Raw genomic sequence first — 26,034 nt, forward strand, 5'->3', positions numbered from 1 at the left:
ATAACTAACTGAGCTACATGGCCAGGGTAAAAAAATATAGACTTCTGATAGTTCAGAAAACAAAAATAATTAGTATGTATTCTAGGCAGCAGAATTTGACTCAACATATTTTCCCTCCTTTTGTAGGTTCCTTATCTGAAAATGAATGCTGTTGTTGCTAAAAATGTCCACTTTGTTCCATATTTCAACCTGGCTAGAGATGCAAGTAGAAAATTAAATGTGCTTAAGAACAACCATTTATTTATCAGTAGGAAGAAAACTATGCCCACATGTTTTTTGGTTATGTATTGAGCATGTCAGTTTTAAAACCCTTAGTGATTAGCATTTTTGACCTAAAAGGAACTTCAGATTTCCCACTCCAAGCTTCCTAAGGGATGACTATAGGATTGGTCATATAAGCAATCAATAACTGAGCCAGCTCATTTGAGCAGACACCATTCTCTTAATCTTATGAGCTCCTTTAATGATGTCAATACACCCTTACTGGATCTTCACCCACAGACAAGTTACATTCAGTTATTCTGCAGAGGGGAATATAGGAACTGAGGTCTGTATTTATAATACCTAAATAATATGCTATCATGTTAGCATATTAAAAGAAAAGGCCTCTAACCAATGCTCTATGGTCAAATTATGTAGATTATCAATGCCTTTCATGTATTAAGTAATCCTGCCTATTATTTATTTAGTTGTAATGAGTGACACTAACCTAGCTCTTTCACTGTATCATTAATAAAGGTAATATGTGTTTTACAGATTAAAGATTGGATAAGCTGCAAACTTTAAAATCTGAGATGTTACTGTCAAGTTTCTAGTTTGGATTGAAAAGCATAATATCTAAATGATCATGAAATAAAATATACATAGTCCATTTTCATTTTTATATCCATTTAAAAAAAACAATTTAATACCTTTCAGGAAAAACATTCAATTAGAAAACCATAACTTTAAAGTCCTAGTTGTTTTAGACACTGAAAAGGCAAATAGTGTAACTATAATTGTTCTCAGAAGTATATTATTTTGGTATTATTTGTCAAGGTATCTGTTTTTAAAGATTTAAAAAATATATTTCTTCTAAAACTTGAGATTTCAACATAGAAGTCAATCTAAAATATACTCTCAATGAAATAAAATACATTTATAATTTATATATCCTTAATAGCATTCAATATGTTTAAATACTAAATCCTTCCAAACAATCAGGTTTGAAGTTGGTGTTAAATATAGAACTAAAAAAGCAGCATTCTATTCTGTTCCATAAAGCTATCAAATAAATCCCAACTAAGTTAGCTAGTAATACAATATATAAATAGGGTTGGCTTGTGAAATGTCCTAATGGTTCTGAAAGGAATTAAAGTTTCATAAGAATTCAGTGGCTTTCCCTGACTCTGAGGCTCCTCCTGAGACAATACGGATAACTACTTCCAAGTAGTGAATGTAGTTAGCATCAGGAATGCTAGTGACCTCCAGTGTCTTTTTCCTTGTAAACTCTTCTATTTTGCCCTTTGGTTTAAAAACAAAAGAACTATGAAACACTGAAAATAAATTGCTTCTTAAAATTCATTTCAAATTAAGAAGAAATACGATGAATTTTTCATATACTAATGTTATTTTTTACCTGCATAGTTCTACTACATATTAATATATAGTTTAACTTTTTTATTCTCATGCACTTATAGCAATAAATTACAAGAAAATTGTACAGGTAAATGTTTTAGCAATTCTTTCCACTTTAAATATGATTTCTGTTAATCTAGCAGAAATCATCTGTTATATGGTTGAACCACCTACCCCTACATAGCACACAACTGTTAAAATGTAAATTGCCCAACTATTTTTAGCTGTTGCTGAAAAAAATTCCTGTCTTCGGGAATAATGATTTGAGGCATTGTGTACATTTTGTTTATCAAGCAGCTTATTCAGCCTCTAGTGGGCCCAAGTGCTTATGCAAGCAAAAGCTTTTAAGAATTTTTGCAGCTGCAATCCAACCTTCCAGGTAGGCTGCAGGTTCAGAGCACATCTGCCCTAGGCTGTATAAAACTCAGATCCATCTGGAACTGAGTTTCAAAGAGGATTTCAAATTTCAGTTTTCATGTATCACAAGGAATAGAAGAAAGGGTAGGGGGGGTGGAGAACACAAGAAAGAAGGAAAGCAAACAACCAAAAGATGCTATCTCTACTTCAGCCTTAATAAAAAATGAAAAGCTCAGACCCATGCTGCTTCTTCTAGATTACTACTTGCCAAGCCGGATATTCTAATTCAGTGTATACTTGGATGAGCGGTGACTCATCCAGCAGCACCTGCGCCCATGTGTTAAGTACTGCCAAATAAAAGCCCAACATCCATTTACACAACAAAGAGATATACCCTACGAGGCATAGGGCCTCAATCCAAAAGCCCCATTCCCCATTTGTTCTAAGGAAAGGGAGAGGGAAAAAAATCTTCCTTCCTCACACCGGGGATTTTAAATTGTAGGTAGATTTATGATGTAGATTCAATTACAAATACTTTTACTCTTTTAAAAAAATAAAGTATATTTAATAGCACAAACACGCCTACAGCATTAGATTATCATGGCCATTAATGATCATTCACCAAACCTTCCCAACCTCCTTCATGAACGCTCTTTATCCTCAAAGGATATATTTTTCAGCAAAGAGGGATCAACAAACTAGTTGCTTGAAAGCTTTCTTGATGCTGGGCTGAAGTTAGGAAAGGCTTAATGAAGGCTTTAAAATCCACAAGGGCTTCACAATGAACATCTGACTTGGTGATTTATGCATATTAATAACCTCAGTCCTACCAAGGCAAGCTGAGCCGAACATGTCCTCCGAATCTTAATGTCTTTAGCTCCACTGGGATTATTACAAATGTAAATTTCTAAGATTCTCAGCTATTAATCTCTGTCTGTCCTCCTGTTCAGCAACATAATGACTAATTAAACATCAAAAGACCTGTACAGGAGATCTTCTTTGACAGCTACCGGCCTAGTCCCTTTCCCAAGAGGGGAATTCAAATGACAGGGACATGGAGTAAAAGCATATGAGTAAGCTACAAATCACTGCAGGGAAATCTAAAAACCTAACATTAAATGCAGACTTGTCTCAATCAATGATTTCATTAAGCAGCAAACAGTTACTATGTGAAATGTGCTTGCTTACTGACACCAGATATATCCTACAGCCAGCAAATACTGAATATCTGAAATCAGTTTGTTTACCACAAAGTCAAAAAAATGGGTACTTACAGAAGAAGGCAAACCAGGAGGTACCTTTCTCACTTTCTTTGCTTGCAAAGAATCTGTACATGGAAAACAGAGTAATTCATCAACATTATTAGAAAAGAACAGACTTCAAATAAACAGAAAAATTTTCCTCCTACTGCCTTTCTTGTTTTCTAATATTTAGGAGTAAACAACTGAGTATAGGGATGGGGGCCTCATTCTTTTTAACTGGTTTAAATGCAAAACAGGCTCTAATGAAGTAGTATATTTTGAAATACATATTCCATACGTATGGAGAGATTACAGCAAACAAAGATAGGGAAGAAAACAACAAACTAATAAGCATGTGTGAGGAAAGAGAATTAACTTTTTTAAAGTGTATTTTAATGATCATGCTATTACAGTTATCCCAATTTTTCTCCCCTTTCTCCCCACTCTGCACTGTACCCCTCCACTCTCCAGCATCCGCCCCACTCTTAGGTCATGTCCATGAGTTATACATATAAATGCTTTGGCTTCTCTATTTCCTTTACTATTCTATTCTTAACCTTCCCCTGTCTATTTTGTACCTACCAATTATGCTTCTCTTTCCAGTACTTTTCCACCTATTCTCCTCCTACCCCCTCCCCACTGATAACCCTCCATGTGATCTCCATTTCTGTGATTCTGTTCCTGTTTTAATTGTTTGCTTAGTCTTTTTTTTTTTTAGGTTCAGTAGTTGATAGTTAATGAGTTTGCTGTCATTTTACTGTTCATAGGTTTTGATCTTCTATTTCTTAAATAAGTCCTGTTAACATTTCATATAATAAGGGCTTGGTGATGATGAACTCCTTTAACTTGACCTTATCGTGGAAGTACTTTGTCTGCTCTCCCATTTTAATGATAGCTTTGCTGGATAGAGTCATCTTGGATGTAGGTCCTTGCTTTTCATGACTTCAAATACTTCTTTACAGCCCCTTCTTGCCTGTGAGGTTTCTTTTGAGAAATCAGGTGATGATCTTATGGGAACTCCTTTGCAGGTAATTGTCTCCTTTTCTCTTGCTGCTTTTAAGATTCTCTCCTTTTTAATCTTGGGTAATTTAATGATGATGTGCCTTGGTGTGTTCTTCCTTGAGTCCAACTTCTTTGGGACACTCTGGGCTTCCTGTACTTCCTATAAGTCTATTTCCTTTGCCAGATTGGAGAAGTTCTCCTTTGTTATTTTTTCAAATAAGCTTTCAATTTCTTGCTCTTCCTCTTCTCCTTCTGGCACCCCTATAATTTTGGATGTTGGAGCACTTAAAGTTTCCCAGAGCTTTCTAAGCCTCTCCTCATTTTTTTGAATTGTTTCTTCATTCTGTTCTGGTTGGATGTTTACTTCTTCCTTTTGTTCCAAATTATTAATTTTAGTCCTGGTTTCCTTCCAGTCACTGTTGGTTACCTGTATATTTTCCTTTATTTCACTTGTATAGCCTTCATTTCTTCCTATATTTTGCAAACGAGCTCAACCGATCCTGATTATCAGCATTTTGAACTCTGCATCAGATAGGTTATTTATCTCCTTGTAACTTAGCTCTTTCTCTGGAATTTTAATCTGTTCTTTCATTTGGGTCATATTTCTTTGTCTCGCCACACCTGATATGCTGAGAGGGGGCAAAGCCTTATGTATTTGCCAGGGCGGGGCAATCCTCTTTGCTATGTTGTGGTGCCGTCTGTGAGGGAAGGGTCAGAGAGGGAATAATGCCGCCCCCTCTACTCTAGTGCACTTTCCAACGAACCCTGCTGTGAGACTGGGATTTTCTCCCACCTTTGCAACCCCCACAGTATTTTAGAGCTGGAGTTTCTGAGTCTTTAGTTTCCCCATCAGCCAGACCCACCTTGCTCACACCACCTTGGCGCTGGCCCTCTCTGTCCAGCTTCCTTTCTCCGCCCCTCCTATCAGTCTAGACAAATGTATCTTTAACTCCTTGGTTGTTGGAGTTCCATGCAGCTTGATTTTCTGGCAATTCTGGTTATTTATTGTTTTTACATTGGTTGTTATCCTTCTTTTGGTTGTGTGAGAAAGGGAAGCATTTCTACCTATGCCTTCATTTTGTCCAGAACACACTCTCTCTCTTTTTATAATCCTTACGTGAAGACATTTTTTTCATTGTTTTTAGAGAGACAGGAAAGGAGAAAGAAACATTGACTGATGCTACACACCTGCAGTCAGACCTGAGATTGTATGTGTGTGTGCCCCAACCAGGGATGGCACCTGTAACCCATGTATGTGTCCCGACTGGGAATTGAACCTGCAACCTTTCAGTTACAGAAGGAGGCTCCACCCAACTGAGCCACACCAGTTAGGGGAGAAATTAACATTTTTAAAGTACCTCTTACTAAGCCCAGGATCTACACTAGGCACTTAAATCATTTATCTCAGTTTCATTTGCAGAGGGGCCTTTGATGCAAGGGGTCATTTTCATAATATGACTCCAGAACAGAGACACAAATTTAATGTCCACACACCAAACTGAAAATCCAGTTTACTTTTAACAATGTGTGGTTAAAACTTAAACTTCAGCATAAATTATGGTATAATTTATCCTTGGATGTTTACATTTATTTCCAAGTATATTTCATTTTAAGACATAAATGAGTAAATTAATAAAAATGAAAACATAAGTACTTTCATATACCTAACTAGCCTTACTTGGTATTTTAATATTATAATTTGTAAGATTTAAAACTTAAAACTTGTCCTTATTTATTGTAAAGAAAAGGTGGTAAGTATAGCTTTCTAAGATTTCACAAATAATGGATCAAATTCAGGATTTTTCAGAAGAGTTCACTATTAAGAAGTGAGAACACAGAAAAAAGTTGATACAAAGTACAATTTATTTGTGAAAACTGTAAAAATGGGAATTAAACAAGCATGGTATTTTCCTGGATCATAAATGATATTAATCTATAAGATACAATTGTTTAAGAAAGAATGAAACTCATTTAAATATTTACAGTAAATATCCCAGGAGGTTATTACAAAGTTAAAAAGCAACTTAGTAAGAAGCAAATGGAAAAAATTTATACAATAAAAAGGGGGAAAAGCATTCATTAGCATCCAAGTCACTACCCCAAAAGGCAGCCTATATTTCCTTAAAACAAAGTGCCAAAGATAAAAAACATCTGGCACACTCTGTATTTATGAAATTTACAAGCAAAATTCTTGGGTTTTTTTTGTGAAGCTTTTCTAAAACCTGACTTCACAACTAATGCAGTATCTCTTGAGTAAAAGCCATTCTGTACCAAGCGAATCAAATGCACTGCTCCAGTTAGTTTGGAGCCCATCACTCTATTATGGGGTAATTATTAGGAGAAGATATTGCTGTTTAGTTTAGGATTGTTTTCTTCTGCCAGGCAAATAATTTCTGCCAGAAATTTTTCATTTATTTTATTTCATCATTAGTTGTCACTATATAATCACATACATAATGTGAAATTTAAAATCATGAATTTGGAATTGATACCACTTTTGGGAGGTTGCAAAGTGTGAGTTAAGTGAGCTGGTTAGATTAAAATTTCAGCTTCATCATAAAGCAGCTGTGTGAGCTGGGGCAAGTTACTTAACCGTTTTGAGCTTTGGCTATCTAAGATGGAAAAGGGGGATAACACTTCTTGCAGTTGTTTTAATAAAGGTAATACATAAAACAGGTTCAAGACAGTGCCTACAGAGAGTGACACTAAATAAATTTTAGCCGTTATTATTAGGTTTATATTAAAATCTGGCCAAATGATTATGAATTAGATATTAGATGCTATTTATTATAATTTTTAACCTTACAGATGCAAGTCCTCAAAAAATTGGTTAAAAACTCAGAATTGTTCCTCTCTACAGAAATCTTTTGTAAAGGGTGAAAGATTTATACGATCTGAAGAGAAACCAGAGTATAGTTAGATACTATTTTCCAAAATGTTGATTGCCTAAAGCATCTAAATAACTATAGAAGGTGTCCGGACTGGTGTATATGACCTCTGAGGCCCTTTCAACTGAGATTTTATGAGTAACTGCAATGCCGCCAAGAAAGAGTGGCTAAGATTAAGAAATAATAATGAAGAAGAAAAATAGTCCACTAAATGGTATGCTCACAGGGCTTGGGTTGGCTTCTCTGGGTACCAAGCCTTCAATAATAAGTTACTTAGTTTCCTGGGTCTTGGTTCCTCATTTGTAACAAGAGGTTAATATTACAATCTCATAGACTTTTTGTAAAAATGTGCACAGTACCTGACATGAAGATGATAAACAGTATCTATAATTATCAATCAAAATGTAAATGAGTAAAATATAAACATTAATTTCTGGAAGTTTTGGGTTTTTGTGAAATTCACCCCCTCTTCCTAGTTTAAATATTTTATTTTGTCCCTGAATTTTAGTAATAGTATATTGGTCTTAACAGTAGTGTCTTCTTGTCACAGTAGATGTTCACACAACATTCTAAAACAAATTATTTTCTAGAGTAACATTAAAACACCTAGATTCAAATGAATGCTCCTACCATAACTCATTTGGTGAGAAACAAAAGTGGAGATGAAAAAAAACAGTTTACAATTAGTAATTATGTTTTCAAAACAAAAGGTATACTGATCTAAATCATCTGGGTTCACTCTAACTGTACAAATACTAAATCACCCACAACACTGAGAGGGCATATCTAATCAGAGCTCTCTGCTGAATGTGACAATCCATCACTGTACCCTTTGTTACCTTCAAGCATGCTCTAGACCCAGAAATTAGGGATGTTTCACCAAAATATAGGTGTGACAAAGTGAGATATATAAATTGGGGGCAGTCAACAAATATTTGTAAAATAAATAACTATAATATATACTTTTGGTGCACTATACATTTTTAGAAGCTGGCACACCTTAATATAAATATGTTTTACAACTTCAATTTCCCTGTATAAAGGATTCTTTGGTAGACATCACCAAAAATTCCCACATTTAAACAGTGATTAGAGCCCTGGCTGGCATAGCTCAGTGGATTGAGTGCGGGCCTGCGAACCAGAGTATCGCGGTTCGATTCCCAGTCGGGGCACATGCCTGGGTTGCAGGCCAGTTCCCAGCAGGGCACTCACGAGAGGCAACCACACACTGATGTTTCTCTCCCACTCTTTCTCCTTCCCTTCCCCTCTCTCTAAAAATAAATAAATAAAATATTAAAAAAAATAAACAGTGATTAGATAAGGTGTCAGAGTACAACGGAAACTTTCTGTAAGTAAGTAGCAACAGAAAATAGATTAGCCTGGTTGGGCAGTGTATAAAGAAAATGAGAGCTGGATGCTTAATAGGTACTATGTTTTCTTTTGAGGTAATATTTTGGATCTGGATAGAGATGATGGTTGTACAACACTGTGAATATACTAAATGTCACTGGACTGCACACTTTAATATGATTAATTTTATGTTACTTAATTTTACCTCATTTTTAAAAAGTGGGAAGCAGAAGCAATTAATATGCAAAGAACATTGGTCTTATACAGTCAAAAAAAATCCCAAGTTTTACCCTGTGTAAGACATCTACTAGTAATATGAATGTGTCCTCTTTTAAGACCCAGTTTTATGCCCTGGCTGGTGTAGGTCAGTGGATTGAGCGCAGGCCTGCGAACCAAACAACCACAGTTTGATTCTCAGTCAGGGCACATGCCCGGGTTGCAGGCCAGCTCCCAGCAGGGGACCCACGAGAGGCAACCATACATTGATGTTTCTCTCTCTCTCCTTCCCTTCCCCTCTAAAGATAAATAAAATAAAATCTTATTTTATTGTTAAAAATAATCAGTTTTATGTTAAATAAAATCAGTTATATCAAATAATCAGTTTTATGTTAAATCTAGTATTATATTCATTGCCTAATAGGACTGTTTTATTGATGAGATGAGAATGTACATAAAACCACTTTCTTAACTGTTCAGCATTATATCAATTTTAGTAAAAACTAAGGTGTTAATATGAGCACATGATATTTTTATAAGAGGAAAAACTAGCTCCATTTAGTTCCTCCTATACCGATGACCAAACAAGAGTATTAAACTGTTTATTAAATATCTAACAGACATATTATTTTATGAAAATAAGAGCCCCAATAGCAACATGATAACCACAAAATCGATTTTTTCCTAATTAAAAGAGCAGTCAGAAGAAGAGTCTAGAGGGAAGGAGAAACATGTGCAGGGTGGCATTTGTCATGTGACATACTCACCAAGTGCTGCAGAGTCATGGAGTGGTCTTCTCCTGGAACTTGTGGCAGAGAATGAGTAGTATGGTGTCCCAGGTTTTCCTGAAGAAGACAGCTGTGCTGGGCTTCCAAGTCCTAGATCTTGTCTCAGAAGACTAGACTATAAGATAAGGCCAATGAAACATGTTATGTTCCCCAGTGATAATAACCCAAACCTGAAAATTTCATAACTTCTGAATTATTTATAGTACCTCCAACAATGCCTTGAATTTAGAAGGCATCCACGAAGTACTTATTTGAGTTCTATTAGACCATTGGTTTAAGTACATATTTGTCCTTTTCCCCCATCCTCATGTTGCCTGCTTTCAAGTAATTATGTAGATTTCTTTAATCTTAAGGGTGAAAGACACTGTAGTTACTATGTGGTTCACTCATTAATCACCAAGAATATTAAGAAAACAAACAAACAAACAGCACCTAGTCTTCCTTGAATGCTTTCATTACAACACAGGCAGTGTCACTTTCGTTCTTTTTTCTTTTTTGGATAGTGTTCATTGTTTGAAGAGTGCCAATATTTTCAAGACTAGCCTTTCCTGTTTTCTTCACCTGTGCCTCAAGACATGGGTTTGAATATCCTCATCATCCCTGACAAAGACCTTGGGATTTATTTTCAGTTTATCAAAGTTTCTTGTAAAATGGAATGGAAGATAATATGCCAGATTAGTACAGAACAGTTTTCAGCACTACATTTAAACAACCCACTTGTGCTAGTTCATATTCAAAGGTTAACAGTGATCACACCCTTTACTGCTCTTTACTGCATATGCTGTAATTAGGCAATGTCTGTCTAATGGTGTCCTTTTTTAGTTTGTTTTTTATCCCAAGTATGTACTTAAGATTTATCACTGATAAAATTCACCTTGTTATATTTAACCCATTATAACAATTCATTACTTTTTTTAAAATATTATGAGTCTGTCAACCAAGAATTGCTATCCTTCTAGCATCTAGGCATAAATGTGGTTAAGTGATTTCAAGATGGTGGTGGAGTAAATGGAAGCTACACTTACCTACTACCACGACCACTGGAGTTACAACTACATTCAAGAATAATCTTCCTAAATAAATAACTGAAGACTAGCTAAAGTGGAGTCTTATAACTAATGATTTACAGAAGAAGCCACATTAAGACTGGTAGGAAGGGGAGAGATGTGAAAAGTGCTGGCCCTGAACCTAAAGGTGGCACCTGAGGTTCCAGAGAAATATCTCAGCTGCAGGGGTTCCCCCTGAGAAGTGTGGTTCCTAAACTTAAGCCGGGCTCCCCAGCCAGAGCTGGAAAGAGGAACCCCACTAACAACCAGCCATGAAAAGCAGCTGGGGTTTCTCTCTACCAGAGAGATGGGAATTTGCTAAAGACACACACAGTGTCTTAAAGGGCCAACACACAAAATTTTGTTTGCAGCCACTCACCCTGGGCTCCAGTGAAGGGAGAGTGGAGCAAACTACAGTCATGTGAGTCTGGGGTTCATGGTTCTTGGGAGACCTAGGGGAACAGCCACCAGTATTCCTGTGGTGATTCATTCTCCAACATGGCCAACATCATCTTTCTTGGATGGAACACTCCTCTCCAGTGTGCCATCAGCCTGGGGAAAGCAATTCCCCACCCTCTGGACTTCCCTTTCACTTTACCCTGCAAATCTTAGGCCCTGCTGAGGAGTTAGCCGACTTGGCCAAGGTGTAGAGGTCTGGGCAAACTCAGGGGGTTTTAGTGACTTAGGTGTCTGGCTTTGAAGTGTGGGCCATTCACTCCCCGCTCCCACTTTCCCATGAACTTGACTAATGCTTTCCTCTCACAGGAGATCTGAAACCACCAGCCTGGGTTTTGACAGACCTACTAAAATGACTCCTTGTGGCTCTGACCTGCTGAGGTTGGGGCAAAACAGGGGTAGACTGAGTCACGTGGCTCTAGGGCAGGGGCCACACCCAAACCTTCCCTGAAGCCTGACCATCACTGCCCCATTGGAGGACTTCCACTAGCCCCATCCTTTTTGACTCAGCCAGAGGCTTTTTCATTGAAAAAGACTAATAGGCAGTGGCAGACAAAAGCAGCTGGAGGTGGATCTCAGGATGCCTTGGCACTTTTGCTTACCTGCCCCCTGGGCCTGAGGCTAAAAAAAGCCAGCCTTGGTGTTCGGCTTGGTCCTTCTGGTGTGCACCCAAGCCCATAAGAGGCATCTACAAATTGTACATTGCTTGTAGCTACAAACCAATTGCCAAGGACCAGACACAAGCAGTGTCTGACACTGGCCTGGATCAGAGACCCTCCCAAGAGGCCCAGAACCAACACACCCAATGGACAGATTCAGAATCCAATAAATTTCAGAAGTAGCATATCAAAAGGAAGATTTAGGCAGGCATCAAACCCTGCTGAGACAAACTCCATTTTTAATGGTCAGCACCTGCACAAGAGCTTGCATGCTGAGGTCAGGTTTGAGCTTCACAGCCACCCAGACAGCCTGAGGGCTGATCTTATGCACAAACACACCAAGAGAAATCAAGACTCAATTATAACAAGAGGGTCCACATAATCCACACGAGGGATATTCCCAGAAAACTAGCTCAGCTGATCGAGACTGTGTCATTGGGTCCAACAGGACACTTACTACAAAAAGCTGCCCCATTAAGACTAGGCAATCATAGCAGATTATCTAATACATAGAAACAAACATAAACAGGCATAAATATAAAATGGGGAGACAAAGAAACAGGTCCCAAATGAAAGGAGAGAAGAAGTCTTTAGAAAAAGAGCTAAATGAAATTAAGGCAAGCAATTTGAACAGATACACAGAGTTCAAAGTAATGGTTATAAGGATGCTCAAGGGACTTAGAACTACAACAGCATTAAAAAGATACAGACACAAAGCCCTACCAATATTTTCTCTCCCTCTCTCCTTCCCTTCCCCTCTAAAGATAAATAAATAAAATCTTTAAAAAAAAAAAAAAGATACAGACACAATAAAAACACTCAAAAATGAAGATACAGCATATGACATTAAGAATACATTGGAAGGAATAAATAGTATAGGTTAGCTGAAGTAGAGGATGAAATCAGCAATTTGGAAGACAAAGTAGAAAAAAATCCAATCAAAGCAGCAAAAAGAAAAAAGAATTAAAAACAATGAGGATAGTTTAAGGGACCTTTGGGACAATATGAAACATAACAACGTCTGCATTATAGGGGTGCAAGAGGGAGAAGAGGGAGAGCAATGGCTCGAGATACCTATTTAAGAAATAATGACTGAAAACTTCCCTAACCTGGTGAAGAAAAAAAGACACACAAATTCAGGAACACAGAGAGTCCCAAACAAGCTAAACCCAAAAAGTCCCATACCAAGACACATCATAATTAAAAAGGCAGAGGTTAAAGACAAAGAAAGAATCTTAAAAGCTGCAACAGAAAGACCATCATGTACAAGGGAGCTCCCATAAGACTGTCAGCTGACTTCTCTACAGAAACATTTCAGGACAGAAGGGACTGGCATGAAATATTCCAAATGATGAAAAGCAAGGACCTACAACCAAGACTTTATTACCAAGCAATGCTATCATTTAAAATTAAAGAAGAAATAAAGAGCTTCCCAGACAAGAAAAGACTAAAGGAGTTTGTTACCACCAAACCAGTGTTACAAGAAATGTTAAACAGCCTGCTTTAAGAAGAAGGAAAAATAAAAGAAGAAAAAGAAGAAGAGAAGGGAGGAACACAGTTCAAAACATAAAATGGCAATAAATACATACATATTAATAATCACTACCAATGTAAATTGCCTAAATGCTCTGATGGAAAGACACAGAGTAGCGGAATGTATGCAAAAATAAGACCCATATATATGCTGTCTACCAGACACCTGCCACAAAATGAAAGATACACACAAAGTAAAAGTAAAGAGATGAAAAAAAGATATTTCATGCAAATAGAAAGAAAGGGAATGCTGGGGTAGCAATACTTATATCTACAAAATAAACTTTAAAACAAAAGCTATAGTAACAGACAAAAAAGGAACACTACATAATGGTAAAGAAAGAAATCCAACAAAAGGATATAACTGTTGTAAACATTTAGGCTTCCAACACAAGAATACCTAAATATGTAAAGCAAACCCAGATACATATAAAGGGAGAGAATGACAGTAATACAGTCATAGTAAGGGATTTTAACATCTGTATGACATCAATGAATAACTCTTTCAGAAAAAGTGGATTTAAATGACACACTAGATCAGATGAATTTAGTTTATATCTTCAGAGTATTTCACTCCAAAGCAGCAGAATATACATTCTATTCAAATACACATGCAATATTTTCTAGGATAGACCATATGTTAGGACCCAAAACAAGTGTCAATAAATTGAAGTAGACTGAAATCATATCAAGTTGATCATAATGGCATGAAACTACAAATCAATCACAGGAACAAAACTGAAAATCACACAAACATGTAGAGGCTAAATATCATGTTACTAAACAATGGATGGTCTAACAATGAGATCAAAGAGGAAATTAAAAGATACATTGAAGCAAATGAAAATGAGAGCACAATAACCTTAAATCTATGGGTCACAGCAAAAGAAGCCCCAAGAGAGAAATTCACAGCATTACAGGCTTATCTCAAAGAAACAAGAAAAATCTCAAACGATCTAATTTTATACTTAAAGGAACTTGAAAAAGAACAACAAACAAAGCCCAAATTAAGTAGAAAAAAAGAAATAATAAAAATCAGAACAGAAATAAACAGAATAGAGTCTAAAAAACATTATAAAAATTCAATGAAACAAAGAGGTGGTTCTTTGAAAAGATAAATAAGATTGACAAACCTTTAACCAGACTCATCAAGAAAAAAAGACAGGACCCAAATAAATAAAATCAGAAGTGAAAGAGAAGTAACTGACACCAAAGAAATACAAAGCGTTGAAAAAATTTTATGAACAATATACAAATAAATTGCATAATCTGGATGAGGTAGATATATTCCTAGAAAGATATAACCTTCCAAACCTGAATGAGAGAATCTGAATAGACAGATTACAACTAGTGAAATTGAAACAGTAATCAAAACACTCCAAACAAAAGTCCTGGACTGGACAGATGGCTTCACAGATGAATTCTCCCAATCATTCAAAGAAGACTGATCGCTGATCCTTCTTAAACTGCCAAAAAATTCAAGAGGAAGCAAGGCTTCCAAGCTCATTTATGAAGACAGCATTATTGTAATTCCAAACCAGATAACGACACTGAAAAGAAAAAAAATATATAGGCCAGTAGCTCTGGTAAACAAATGCTAAAATCGCTAACAAAATATTAGCAAATAGGATCCAGTAATACATTAAAAACGTCATACACTATGATCAAGTAGGATTTACTCCTGAGAGGCAAGGTTGGTACAATATCTGCAAATCACTAAATGTGATACACTACATACAAAAAATGAAGGATAAAAACCACATGATCATATCATTAGATGCAGAGATAGCATTTGTTAAAATCCAGCACCCATTTACGATAAAAACTCTGAGCAAAGAGGGTAACAGTGGGAACATACTTCAAAATAATAAAAGCCACGTATGACAAACCCACGGCCAACATCATATACTCAACAGGGAAAAGTTAAAAGCTTTTTCTTTGAGATCAGAGACAAACATATGCATTTTCACTATTCTTATTTAACATAGTACTGGACATTCTATCCCCAGCAATCAGACAGGAGAAATAAAAGGCATTTAATAAATTGGAAGAGAAAAAGTTAAACTGTCATTTGCAGATTACACGATACTTTATATAGGGAACCCTAAACATTTCACAAAAAAAGTGCAAGAACTGATAAATGAATTCAAGAAAGTAGCAGAATACAAAACAAATATCTAAAACTCAGTTCATTATTACTGTATAAAAATGCAACTATTAGAAAGGGAAACTAAGAAAACAATCCCACTCATAACTGCTTCAAAAAGAATAAAATACCTAGGAATAAATTTAACCAAGGATGTAAAAGACTTGTACTTGAAAAATTATAAGGCACCGAAGAAAAAAATGAGGACAGAATTAAGTAGAAGTACACACCACATTAATGGATAGAAAGATTTAACATCATTAAATGTCCATACTAACCACAGCAACCTATAGATTGAACACAATTCCTATCAAGATACCAATGATGAATTTCACAGAATTAAAAAAAATACTACAAAAACTTATATGGAGCCCTGGCCAGTGTGGCTCAGTTGGTTGAGCCATCATCCTGTAAACCAAAAGGTCACTGGTTTGATTCCAGGTTAGAGCACACACCTAGGTTCCTGGTTCAGTTCCCTGTCAGGATGTTTACAAAGAGGCAATCATTTAATGTCTCTCTCTCTCATTGATGTTTCCCTCCCTCTCTTTCATTCCCTTCCCCTCTTAAAATCAATAAGCATGTCCTCAGCTGAGGATAAAGAAATTTATGTAGAACCACAAACAACCCTGAATAGCATCAGCAACTGGAACAAAGTTGGAGGAATCACACTACCTAGTATCAATCAGTATTACATAGCCATACTAAACATAACAGCATGGTAGTGGCATAAAAATAGACATAAAGATTAATGAAACAGAACAGAGGACCCAGAAATAAATCCATGCCTTTATAGTCAATTAATATCTAACAGGGGAAGCAAAAAACATAGACTGGGGTGAATACAGTGTGTTCTATACATAATGTTGGAAATTTGGACAGACGTGCAAAAAAAAAGAAAGAATGAAAGAAACTAGACCACCTTCTTAAACCATACACAAAAATAAACTCAAACCACACACAAGAATATTAGACTCAAATCATAAAAAAATCCTAGAATAAAATATAACCAGTAAAATCTCAGACATTTCTTATAGCAATGTTTTTTCTGATCTATTACCTTAGGTAAAAGGAACAAAAGAACAAATAAATGGGACTACATCAAACTAAAAAGTTTTTGCACAGCACAGAACCTATCAACAAAATGAAAAGACAATCCACTGAATGGGAGAACATATTTGCTGATACAATCTGATAAGGTGTTAATATCCAAAATATGTAAGGAAGTTATAAAACTCAACAACAAACCAATTAAGAAATGAGCAAATGACCTGTAAAGACACTTTTCCATAGAGGACACACAGATGGCCACTAGACATATGAAAAGATGCTCAACATCACTAATCATTAGAGGAATGCAAATTAAAACCACAATGAGATATCACCTCATACCTAACCAGAATGACTATCATTAATAAATTAACAAATAACAAGTGTTCACAAGGATGTGGAGAAAGGGAAACTTTGTGCACCATTGGTGGATTTGCAGATTGGGGAAGCCACTGTGGGATGCAATATGAAGTTATTTCAAGACAATTAAAAAATGGAACTGTCTATGACTCAGTAATTCCACTTTTGGGAATATATCCAAAGAAACCAAAACACTAATTCGAAAGAATATACTGTATATTCACCTCTATGTTCATGTCAGCATTATTTACTGTAGTTGTGATTTGGAAGCAGCTCAAATGTTCTACAGATGAGTGGATAAAAATCTGTGGTACACTCACACAATGGAATACTATTCAGCCACAAAGAAAAAGGAAACCTTAGCTTTTGCAACAGCATGGATGGACCTGGAGAGAGTATTATGGTAAGTGAAATAAGCCAGTCAGAGAAAGGCAAGTACCATATAATTTCACTTACATGCGGAATCTAATGAACAAAATAAACTAACAAACAAAATAGGAACAGACTCATAGACACAGAATATACTGACACTTGTCAGAGGGGACAGGGATTCACATCTGGTGAAAAGTTGATGGGATTAAGCAAAGAAAAAACAACTCACAAAGACAACAGTATGGTGATAACAAGAGGAAAATGGGGGTAGGAGAAGGTAGAAGAGCATAAAAGGGGGAATAAATGTGATGGGAGGAGACTGGACATAGTGAACATACAATACAATACACAGATGATGTATTATAGAATTGTGTAACTGAAACCTATATGATTTTATTAACCAATGTCACCCCAGGAAATTTGAAAAAATATGATAAATCTGATTAAAAAAACCAGGACACAGACTGAGGAGAGAGCCCTAAGGTATGCTACAGTGACACCATGAGAATTTGTCAACTGCTTCATTGAAATCCAGAGATTCAGCACCCTAACCCAAAGATGCCATCATAAGGCAAATGAACTTAATTTGCCAGAATTTGATTCCAAGTTTTCTCATAGTTGAGGGTAAAAGATAACCTCAACTAGGAAGGGTGTTGGATACACTTGAAAGTATGCTCTCAAGTAAAAAGAGCTGTGATTCCTCTGATAAATATACTATCCTTCTACCTCATATTTAACTTTCTTTTACTGCCATCACCCTATTCTCAGGAGTTGTCCTTTCAGGCACTGAGTATCATAAAAGTACTGAGGAATAAAACTCAACTCTAGTCAGAAACAATCAGTAGAACTTTGTAACAGTAGTTTGTAACTACTGTTACAAAGTTCTGCCTCCATTCTGATAGTCAGGAAACATTATTTCAGTTTATCATACTATTTAAGGATTTTAAAATAATTTTTAAGTTTCAGCTTTAAAAATTGAGGTGAAATCCATATAACATAAAGCACTAAAAAGTTTGCAGTAAGTGGCATTTAGTGCATTCATAATGCTGTACAACTATCGCCATTTACTTCCAGAACATTTTCATCACACCAAAAAACCTCCACCACGCTCATTAAACAGTCACTTCCATTTCCCCACTCTTCTAGCCCCTGGCAACCACTAGTCTGCTTCAATCTCTATGGATTTACCTATTCTTAATATTTTATAAATCAAACCATATAGTATGTGATATTTTGTGTCTGGCTTCTTATCATGTATTCAAACTTCATCTGCATTGTATCCTTTATCAATATTTCAGTTCTTTTTTATGGCTGAATAATATTCCACTGTTTAGATACACTACAACTTGTTTACCCATTTATCCAATGACAGGGCACTTTGGCTGTTTCCAGCTTTGGACTGTTGTGAATAGTACTGCCATGATTGTACACAAGCACTTGAGTGCTTCTTTCAGATCTTTTGGGTATATGCTCAGGAGTAGAATTGCTGGGTCATGTGGTAATTCCATGTTTAACTTTCTGAGGATCTGCCAGGCTGTTTTCCACAGTGGCAGCACCAATTTTACATTCCCACAAGCAATGTGAAATGTAAGGATTCCAATTTCTCTATAACCCTGACAATACTTGTTACTTAAAAAAAATTATAGCCACCCTCATAGGTAGTGGTATCTTATTATGGTTTTGTTTTGCATTTCTCTAATGACTAATGAGCACCTCTTCATGGGCTTGATGGCCCTTTGTGTATCTTTAGAAAAATGTCTATTCAACTCCTCATTTTAATTGTGTTGTCTTTTTGCTCTGTATTTTAATAGTTATATTTTGCATATTAGAGCCTTTTGAGACATATGATTTGCAAATAGTTTATTCCTTTTGTAGGTTGCCTTTTTATTCCCTCATGTCCTTTGACACACAAAAGTTTTTAATTCTGAAGTAGTTTAATTTATCTACTTTTTCTTGATTCTAATGCTTTTGATCTAAGAATCTATTGTCACACTCAAGGTAATAAAAATGTACCCCTGTATTTTCTTCTAGGAGTTTATAGTTCTATGTCTTGTAAATAAATCATTGATCCAGTTTGAGTTAATTCTTGTATATGGTATAGGTGGGGGGCCAACTTCATTCTTTTGTACGTGGATGCCCAATTGTCCCAACACATTTGCTGAGGAAAACAATATTTCCTTATTCAGTGGTCTTGGCACCTTTGGTAAAAATAAATTGGTCATAAAGGTTTGAATTTATCTACCCCACTGGTCTATATGTTTACTTTATACCAGTTCTGTACTGTTTTGATAACATGGCTTTGCAGTAAGTTTTCAAATTTTGAGTACTGCAAAATTATTCCTTTTCAATATTTTGGGGGGGCTATTGGGGTTCTTTGAAATTACATATAAATTTGAGAATCAACTTTTCCATTTGTGAAAAAAAGTTATGAAATTTTAATAGTGATTGCACTGAATCTATAGATTGCTGTGGGGAGTACTGTCATCTTAAAAACATTGAGTCTTTCAATTGATGAGCACAAGATTTTTCCATTTACTTAGGTGTTCTTTAACTTTTTTTGGCAATGCTTTGTAGTTTCCAGTGTATAAGTCTTATACCTTCTAGTTAAATTTATTCCCAAGCATTTTATTCTTTTGGATATTATTGCAAATGAAGCCAGTTTTCTTAATTTTAGTTTTGGTTTGTTCATCATTAGTATATAAAAATACAACTTACTTTTGTGTGTTGATCTTGAATCTTGTAACATTACTATATTCATTTATTAGCTCTTTTTTATTATTATTTATTGGTTCATTTATCATTAGAGAGGAAGGGAAGGAGAGAAACATCTATGTATAGTTGCCCCTTGTGTGTTCCCTGCTTGGAACTGGCCTGCAAACTAGGCATATGCCCTGACTGGGAATCGAACCACGATCCTTTTGTTTGCAGGCCCACACTCAATCCACTGAGCTATACCAGCCAGGGCTCATTTATTAGCTCTTTACTGTGAATTCCCTACATATAAAATAATATCAAAACAATCCAAATAGGGAATCTTGGAAGATGGTGGCCTAGGTAGACATGGCTCACCTCCTTGCACAACAACATCAAAATTACAAGTAAACTACAGAACCACCATCATCCAGAACCATCAGAAATTGAGCTGAATGCAAGTTCTACAACTATGGAAATAAAGAAGAAACTACATTGACACTGGTAAGAGGAATGAAGATGTGGAACAGGCTGGTCCCACACCCATGTGTGGCAGATAAAAACTGGGAGCAGTATCTTGAGAGTGAAGGATGCACACTAGGCCTCCTAGCACAGGGTTCCAATGCCAGAAAGATAAGTCTCCATAACTTCTGGCTGTAAAAACCAGTGGGTATTGAGGGTGTGGAACACAGAAACTGCTAGAGTCTCAGGCAGTTTCTCTTAAAGGGTCTACAGACATACTCGGACTCACTCCCTCAGAGCTCAGTGGGGGCTGCAGATTGAAAGGCATCAAAGACATAAGGGGGGAAACTATTAATATGAAATGTTTAAGGGTTTTTCAAGAAGATAAAATATATGAACAATAAAGTGGTAATAAACATGTTATCTATCAATAATTGAATCTAAAAAACAAAATAAATGAATAAGCAGAACACAAACAGAATCATAGATACAGAAAACTTTTGATGGTTGCCAGATGGGAGAGGATTGGGGGACAGGTTAAAAAGGTATAGGGATTAAGAAGTACAAATTGGTTGTTACAGAATAGTTATGGGGATCACAGTACAGCATAGGGAATAGGAGCCTAAGAACATATATGTGCAGGACCCATTAACGTGGACAATGGTGTAGGGATTGCCTTGAGGGAGTAGGGGGCCTGGGTGAAGGGGGACCAAGTGATAAAAACTGGGACAACTGTAATAGCATAAACAACAAAATGTTATTTAAATAAAAGAAAATCAAAGCATCTGCAGATAGTGATAGTTTTAGTTCTTCCTTTCCAATTTGGATGTCTTTTATTTCTTTTTCTTGCCTAACTGTCCTGGTTAAACCTTCCAGTAAAATGCTGAATATAAAAGTGTTAAAGGTGGACATCCTTGTCTTGTTCTTGATCTCAGGAAGAAAGGCCTTCATGCTTTAACCACTAGGCATGATATATAAGCTGATGAGTTTTCTAAATAACCATTAGCAAGTTGATGAAGTTCCCTCCTGTTACTAGTTTAAGTGTCATCATGAAAAAGTACTGAATTTGGTCAGATGCTTTTTCATCATTAATTGAAATGATTATATGATTTTCCCCCACTTAATTCCATTACTGAATTACAATGATCACATCTCATATACTGAACTATTCTTGCATCCCCGAGATAAAACCCACTTGGTCATGGTGTATAATCCTTTTACTACGCTGCTGGGTTTAGGTTGTTAGTATTTTGTATAGGAATTTTAAATTAATTTACAAAAAGGATACTGGTCTGTCGTTTTCTCTTTTCTGTGATAACCCTGTCTGCCTTTGTATCAGGGTAATGCTGCCCTCACTGACTGAGTTGAGAAGTATCTGAGGACTGGTTTTAATACATCTCTTAATGATTGATTGGTAGAATTCCTTGGTGAAGCCATCTGTTCCTGGGCTTTTCTTTTTTCTTTTAATACTTACCTGAGGATATGTTTTTACTTATTATTGTAGAGAGAGAGGAAGAGAGACAGACACACACAGAGAGAAACATTGATGTGAGAGCGAAACATTGATTAGTTGCTTCCTGTAAGCACCCCAATTGGGAAGAAAACCTGCAATCTAGGTATGTGCCCTGGTGGGATCAAACCAGCAACCTTTTAGGGATGGCAATCTAATCAACTGAACCACCCAGCCAGAGTTGCACTTTTCTTTGGGGGGAAGAATTATTATTACTGAGATAATCCCTTTACTTGTTTTAGCACTGAACTGTTCAGGTTTTCTGTTTCTTCTTGAGTCAGTTTTGGTAGTGTGTATGCTTCTATGAATTTGTCCATTTCATCTAGATTGTAAAATTTATTAGCATACAATTATTCATAGTATTTTTTTATAATCCTTTTTATTTCTGCAAGGTCAGTAGTGATGCTCCCCAATTTCATTTCTAACCTTAGTAAAGTCAGACTCTCCTTTTCTTCTTAACAAAATGTTTGTCAATCTTTAAAAAAAAAAAACCTTCTGATTTTGCTGATAATGTTGTTTCTCTATTCTGTTTTTTAAAATTTCTGATCTAATCTTAATTTCCTTCTTTCTGTTTGCTTTGGTTTTGATTTACTCTTCTTTTTCTAGGTTCATACAGTATAAAGTTAGGTTATTGATTTGAAATCTTTGTCTACCTTTGTTCTTTTTTTAATGTAGGCATTTACAACTATAAATTTCCCTCTGCTGCTTTTACTGCATCTTGTGTATCTTGCTATATTGACTTTTCATCTTCATTTGATATTTAATTTTTTAAAAAGTCTAGTTAACAGTGCTGAAGTGTACATGTAGTAATCAATGTACTAAATCAGCCAAAGACCATAAGACAATACTTATAAATGTATTTTTTTTCAGACTACTCAAAAGGTAAATTCTTCTTTTAACAGAGTTGATACCTTGTTGATAAAGGAGAAATGTTAAAAGAAAATTTCAATCATCAAATAATATTATGTGTAGGTGAAAAGACTACATAATATTACTAATGTAATGTAATTATTTAGCATTAAGTGCTCAAATTCCAACAGACACAAGGTTTAACATATTAAGAGAGGTATCAGACATAAAGGAGAAATAATTCCCCTTAAGTTAATTCCCAGGAGAAATGATAAAATTGCAAAAATAATCAATACATATGTAAATAACACATGCATTTATTTATTCTATTTCTATAACAAACCATTATTACTTGTGTATAGTAGTGCGACCCAGGAATTAAATCTCCCACACATTATAATTAAATTCCTATTGTCAATTTTTTTCATTTCTTTTTTAAACCTTACCTAAGGATAAGTTTATAGATTTTAAAGATGGAGGGAAAGACAGAGAGAAACTGTCTGCCTCCCATACACACCCCAACTGCAGAATGAACCTACAACCCAGGTACATGACCTGACTGGAAATTGAGCGCACAACCTTTTGGTGCATGGGGTTGATGCTCCAATTTACTGAGCCATCCAGCCAGGGCTCCACTGTCACATGTTTTGTGTTTTTCTTTTTTTTACCCATGCTAGGCACATTCAACATTCTTCAAATAGCGATAAAAATACGGCTCACAGTATGCCAGATGGAACATATTATTACCATATGTTTGAGGGGAGGGGTCATGTACCTTGAAAGTTTCCTTTAAACAACACTAGTTTTTTAGGATATTCTCTGCTAGTAAAAAACTGCCTTTCATGATATGTTTTGAGGTACCTGCTGTATATATTACTTTATCTGCTTCTTCTCATGTAGAAGGCCCATATGAACTTGGTCATTGTACATTTGTAAACAAACATATTAGAGGAATTGCACATTCATGTGTCTCTTATCAGTGTTCCTTACAACATTTCCTTGACATATAAATTCAAATGGGCATATAAGATAATGATTTTTACTAGGAGTCAAATCATAGTCTGCAGGTCAAATTGGGCCTGTTCTTAAAAATATTTTTATTGGAACACAGTCTCACTTATTTATTTATTATTTTGCTATGGTTGTTTTTGTGCTACACAATGGAAGAGTTGAGTAGTTGCAACAGGGACTGGTCTGGAAAGCCTAAAATATTTACTATCTGGACCTTTTTAGAAAATGTTTATTGACCCCTTATATAATGCTCTGATGAAGGAACAAAGGACTGAATTTGGAGGATGGTGAAGCAGTGTGTGTGCTGAAGTTGTAAGGTAAGTCAAATAATGGTCATAATAAAGACTAACAGAGGCATAAAATAATCTAAGTCATGGGTAGGAAAGATCATTTCTTATATTCCTAAAAGGAGACAAAATGTTTATAAAAGATTTATGTCCAGGAAATAGCATGGGCTTCATAATTAGCTATCTGAGTTCAAATCCTGACTGTGTGATTCAGGGCAGATTATCTAACATTAATGCATCTGTTTTCTTTTCTATAAATGGTTGTATTAGTAATTAGCTCACAGGGTTGGGGATGAAGTAAATAAAGCTCTAAGTAAAACTGAGTAATAGGATTGTAAGCCCTAGTGAAAACAAAAAACTCAATTTCATTTTCCCTGATAGATTACCACATTCTAAGTATCACAATAATCAATGAAAATAAGATGAATAACATTTTAAATTGTTTCCTGGGCATAAACTCTTGTTTTAAGTTAGGAAACCTATGTGCCCTGAATTAAAGCTGGTTGAGTGACTACAACTCCCAGTGACCAAGGTAAGACAGGATGTTAGAAACAGGAAAGAGAACAGACACACCCCTAGAAAGAGGGGTGACAATTAGGGGCTAAATACTAAGAGGAGTGTAACAGATCCAAACTGTTTCAATTTAAATTAAGAACACACAACTTTCAACTTATTCCTCAAAATGATTCAGTGTAAGTATGTATATTTTTGTGTATAAACCTACACACCACATACAAACACATAAATATATGTTTGTATATAAACACATATTGAAAGAAAAGGAATGTGTGTACAAGTGTGGTTAAATATTAATTAATGAAGCTTGGTTAATGAGTACACGGATGCTCACTGTACAATTCTTATATGTTTCTGTGGATGTGCAATTTTTAAAAATAAAAAGTTGTAGAAAATCGAAATAAATATGAAGGATCCATCAGCACGCTTTCAAATGTATTATCTCAGTTAATGTTTACTGCAATTTAATTAAGTATTACATACATTTTATGTTATATAGAGAGCAAGTAGTAGAATCCTAATTTCAATCTAGGTATGTTTCAGAGGCTTCCTCTTCCATATAACAAGATGCCTACAATAGTCCAGGAATCTAATTACCATTTATAAAATTGTTAACTTGAAGTGACTTGTACATGAAGTTGTGGATTATAATCCTAAAGTTGAGTACTCTACAGAACACATACCAGTGGACTTGCACATGCATGGAATAAAGGAAAGAAAACAAGAACAAGTTGTTTAGGGGAAAAAAATTAACCTGCTACCAATGTTAGTGTTGCTAAACCTTTCTCATTACTATAGACATATGAAGATGTGGTTGGGAAATAACCTGGCTTCTTGTTCTATATTGAGTATTAATGCCAAAAAATGTAGAAGCTGTTCTTCACTCAGTTGTGCTTATCATAGAGATAATCATTCCCCCATTTAATCTGTATCATGAGCTATATAATAGGCAAAGTAAACGTAGAAAAATTGTCTCTTTTTAAGAACACAGGGTTATATTTTATCCTGTTAACTAAAATAAATTGTTTAGGACTACAAGAAATAAAAAAGAGGGTTAAGACAAGATTTTCTCCACAAGGACATAATAATCTAGAAAATAATACCCATGAAACTAACAGAATATATGACTAAGAAAATTAAGGGCTAAACTATTATAAGCCTAATATTTAGGTATTCTACCACTAACAAAATCATATATTTTTCCTTTCATTCTCCAAACATTTTGGTAACACTATCACACACAGTACAAACTAATTTTCCCCTAAAATTAAATTCTGTATCAGCTCATGTTATTGATTTTTTTGTCTGCCTAAAACAAATGAGAAGCATTATTGATTACCACTGATCTTGTCCTGGAGGTGTCTCGGGGTAAAAGAATACACAATTATCCCAGAGTATACAGAACTAGGCAAAACAGTTTTATTCTGCTAAGCTGTCTTATTCACAGTGGAATTAGATTCTGAAAAGACACAGTATTAAATTTCTTACATATGCTTAGAAAAGAATATTTTTACAGTCATCTAAAACCCCATCTATGAACTATATACCTAATTACTGAAGAATAATCAACAAAAGGTTGTCCCTGAAACATTGATGTAGCCTAGATTATTGTAACAAAACTTACAGCAAG

General features: G+C 35.5%; 1 protein-coding gene and 1 non-coding gene across 10 annotated transcripts in view; both read right to left on the bottom strand.

Annotated features, from left to right (window-relative positions):
• The window catches only part of TCF12 (transcription factor 12), a 389,260-nt gene that overhangs the window by 72,718 nt on the left and 290,508 nt on the right, over positions 1-26,034 (bottom strand). For all 9 annotated transcript variants that reach the window (XM_053670007.1, XM_037151078.2, XM_053670006.1 and 6 more), the window contains 2 exons: positions 9,439-9,574; positions 3,249-3,301 (listed from right to left, as the gene is read on the bottom strand). In XM_053670007.1, the coding sequence (XP_053525982.1) occupies positions 3,249-3,301; positions 9,439-9,574 (189 nt within the window). The remainder of the gene's footprint in view (positions 1-3,248; positions 3,302-9,438; positions 9,575-26,034) is intronic.
• On the bottom strand, positions 7,016-7,131 carry LOC119053517 (U5 spliceosomal RNA). Its single transcript, XR_005083319.2, has one exon. It is a non-coding gene; the product is annotated as a U5 spliceosomal RNA (small nuclear RNA).

This window comes from Artibeus jamaicensis, unplaced genomic scaffold (genome assembly GCF_021234435.1).
Source record: "Artibeus jamaicensis isolate MK-2021 breed Jamaican fruit bat unplaced genomic scaffold, CSHL_Jam_final contig_548, whole genome shotgun sequence".
Classification (NCBI taxonomy): Eukaryota; Metazoa; Chordata; class Mammalia; order Chiroptera; family Phyllostomidae; genus Artibeus; species Artibeus jamaicensis.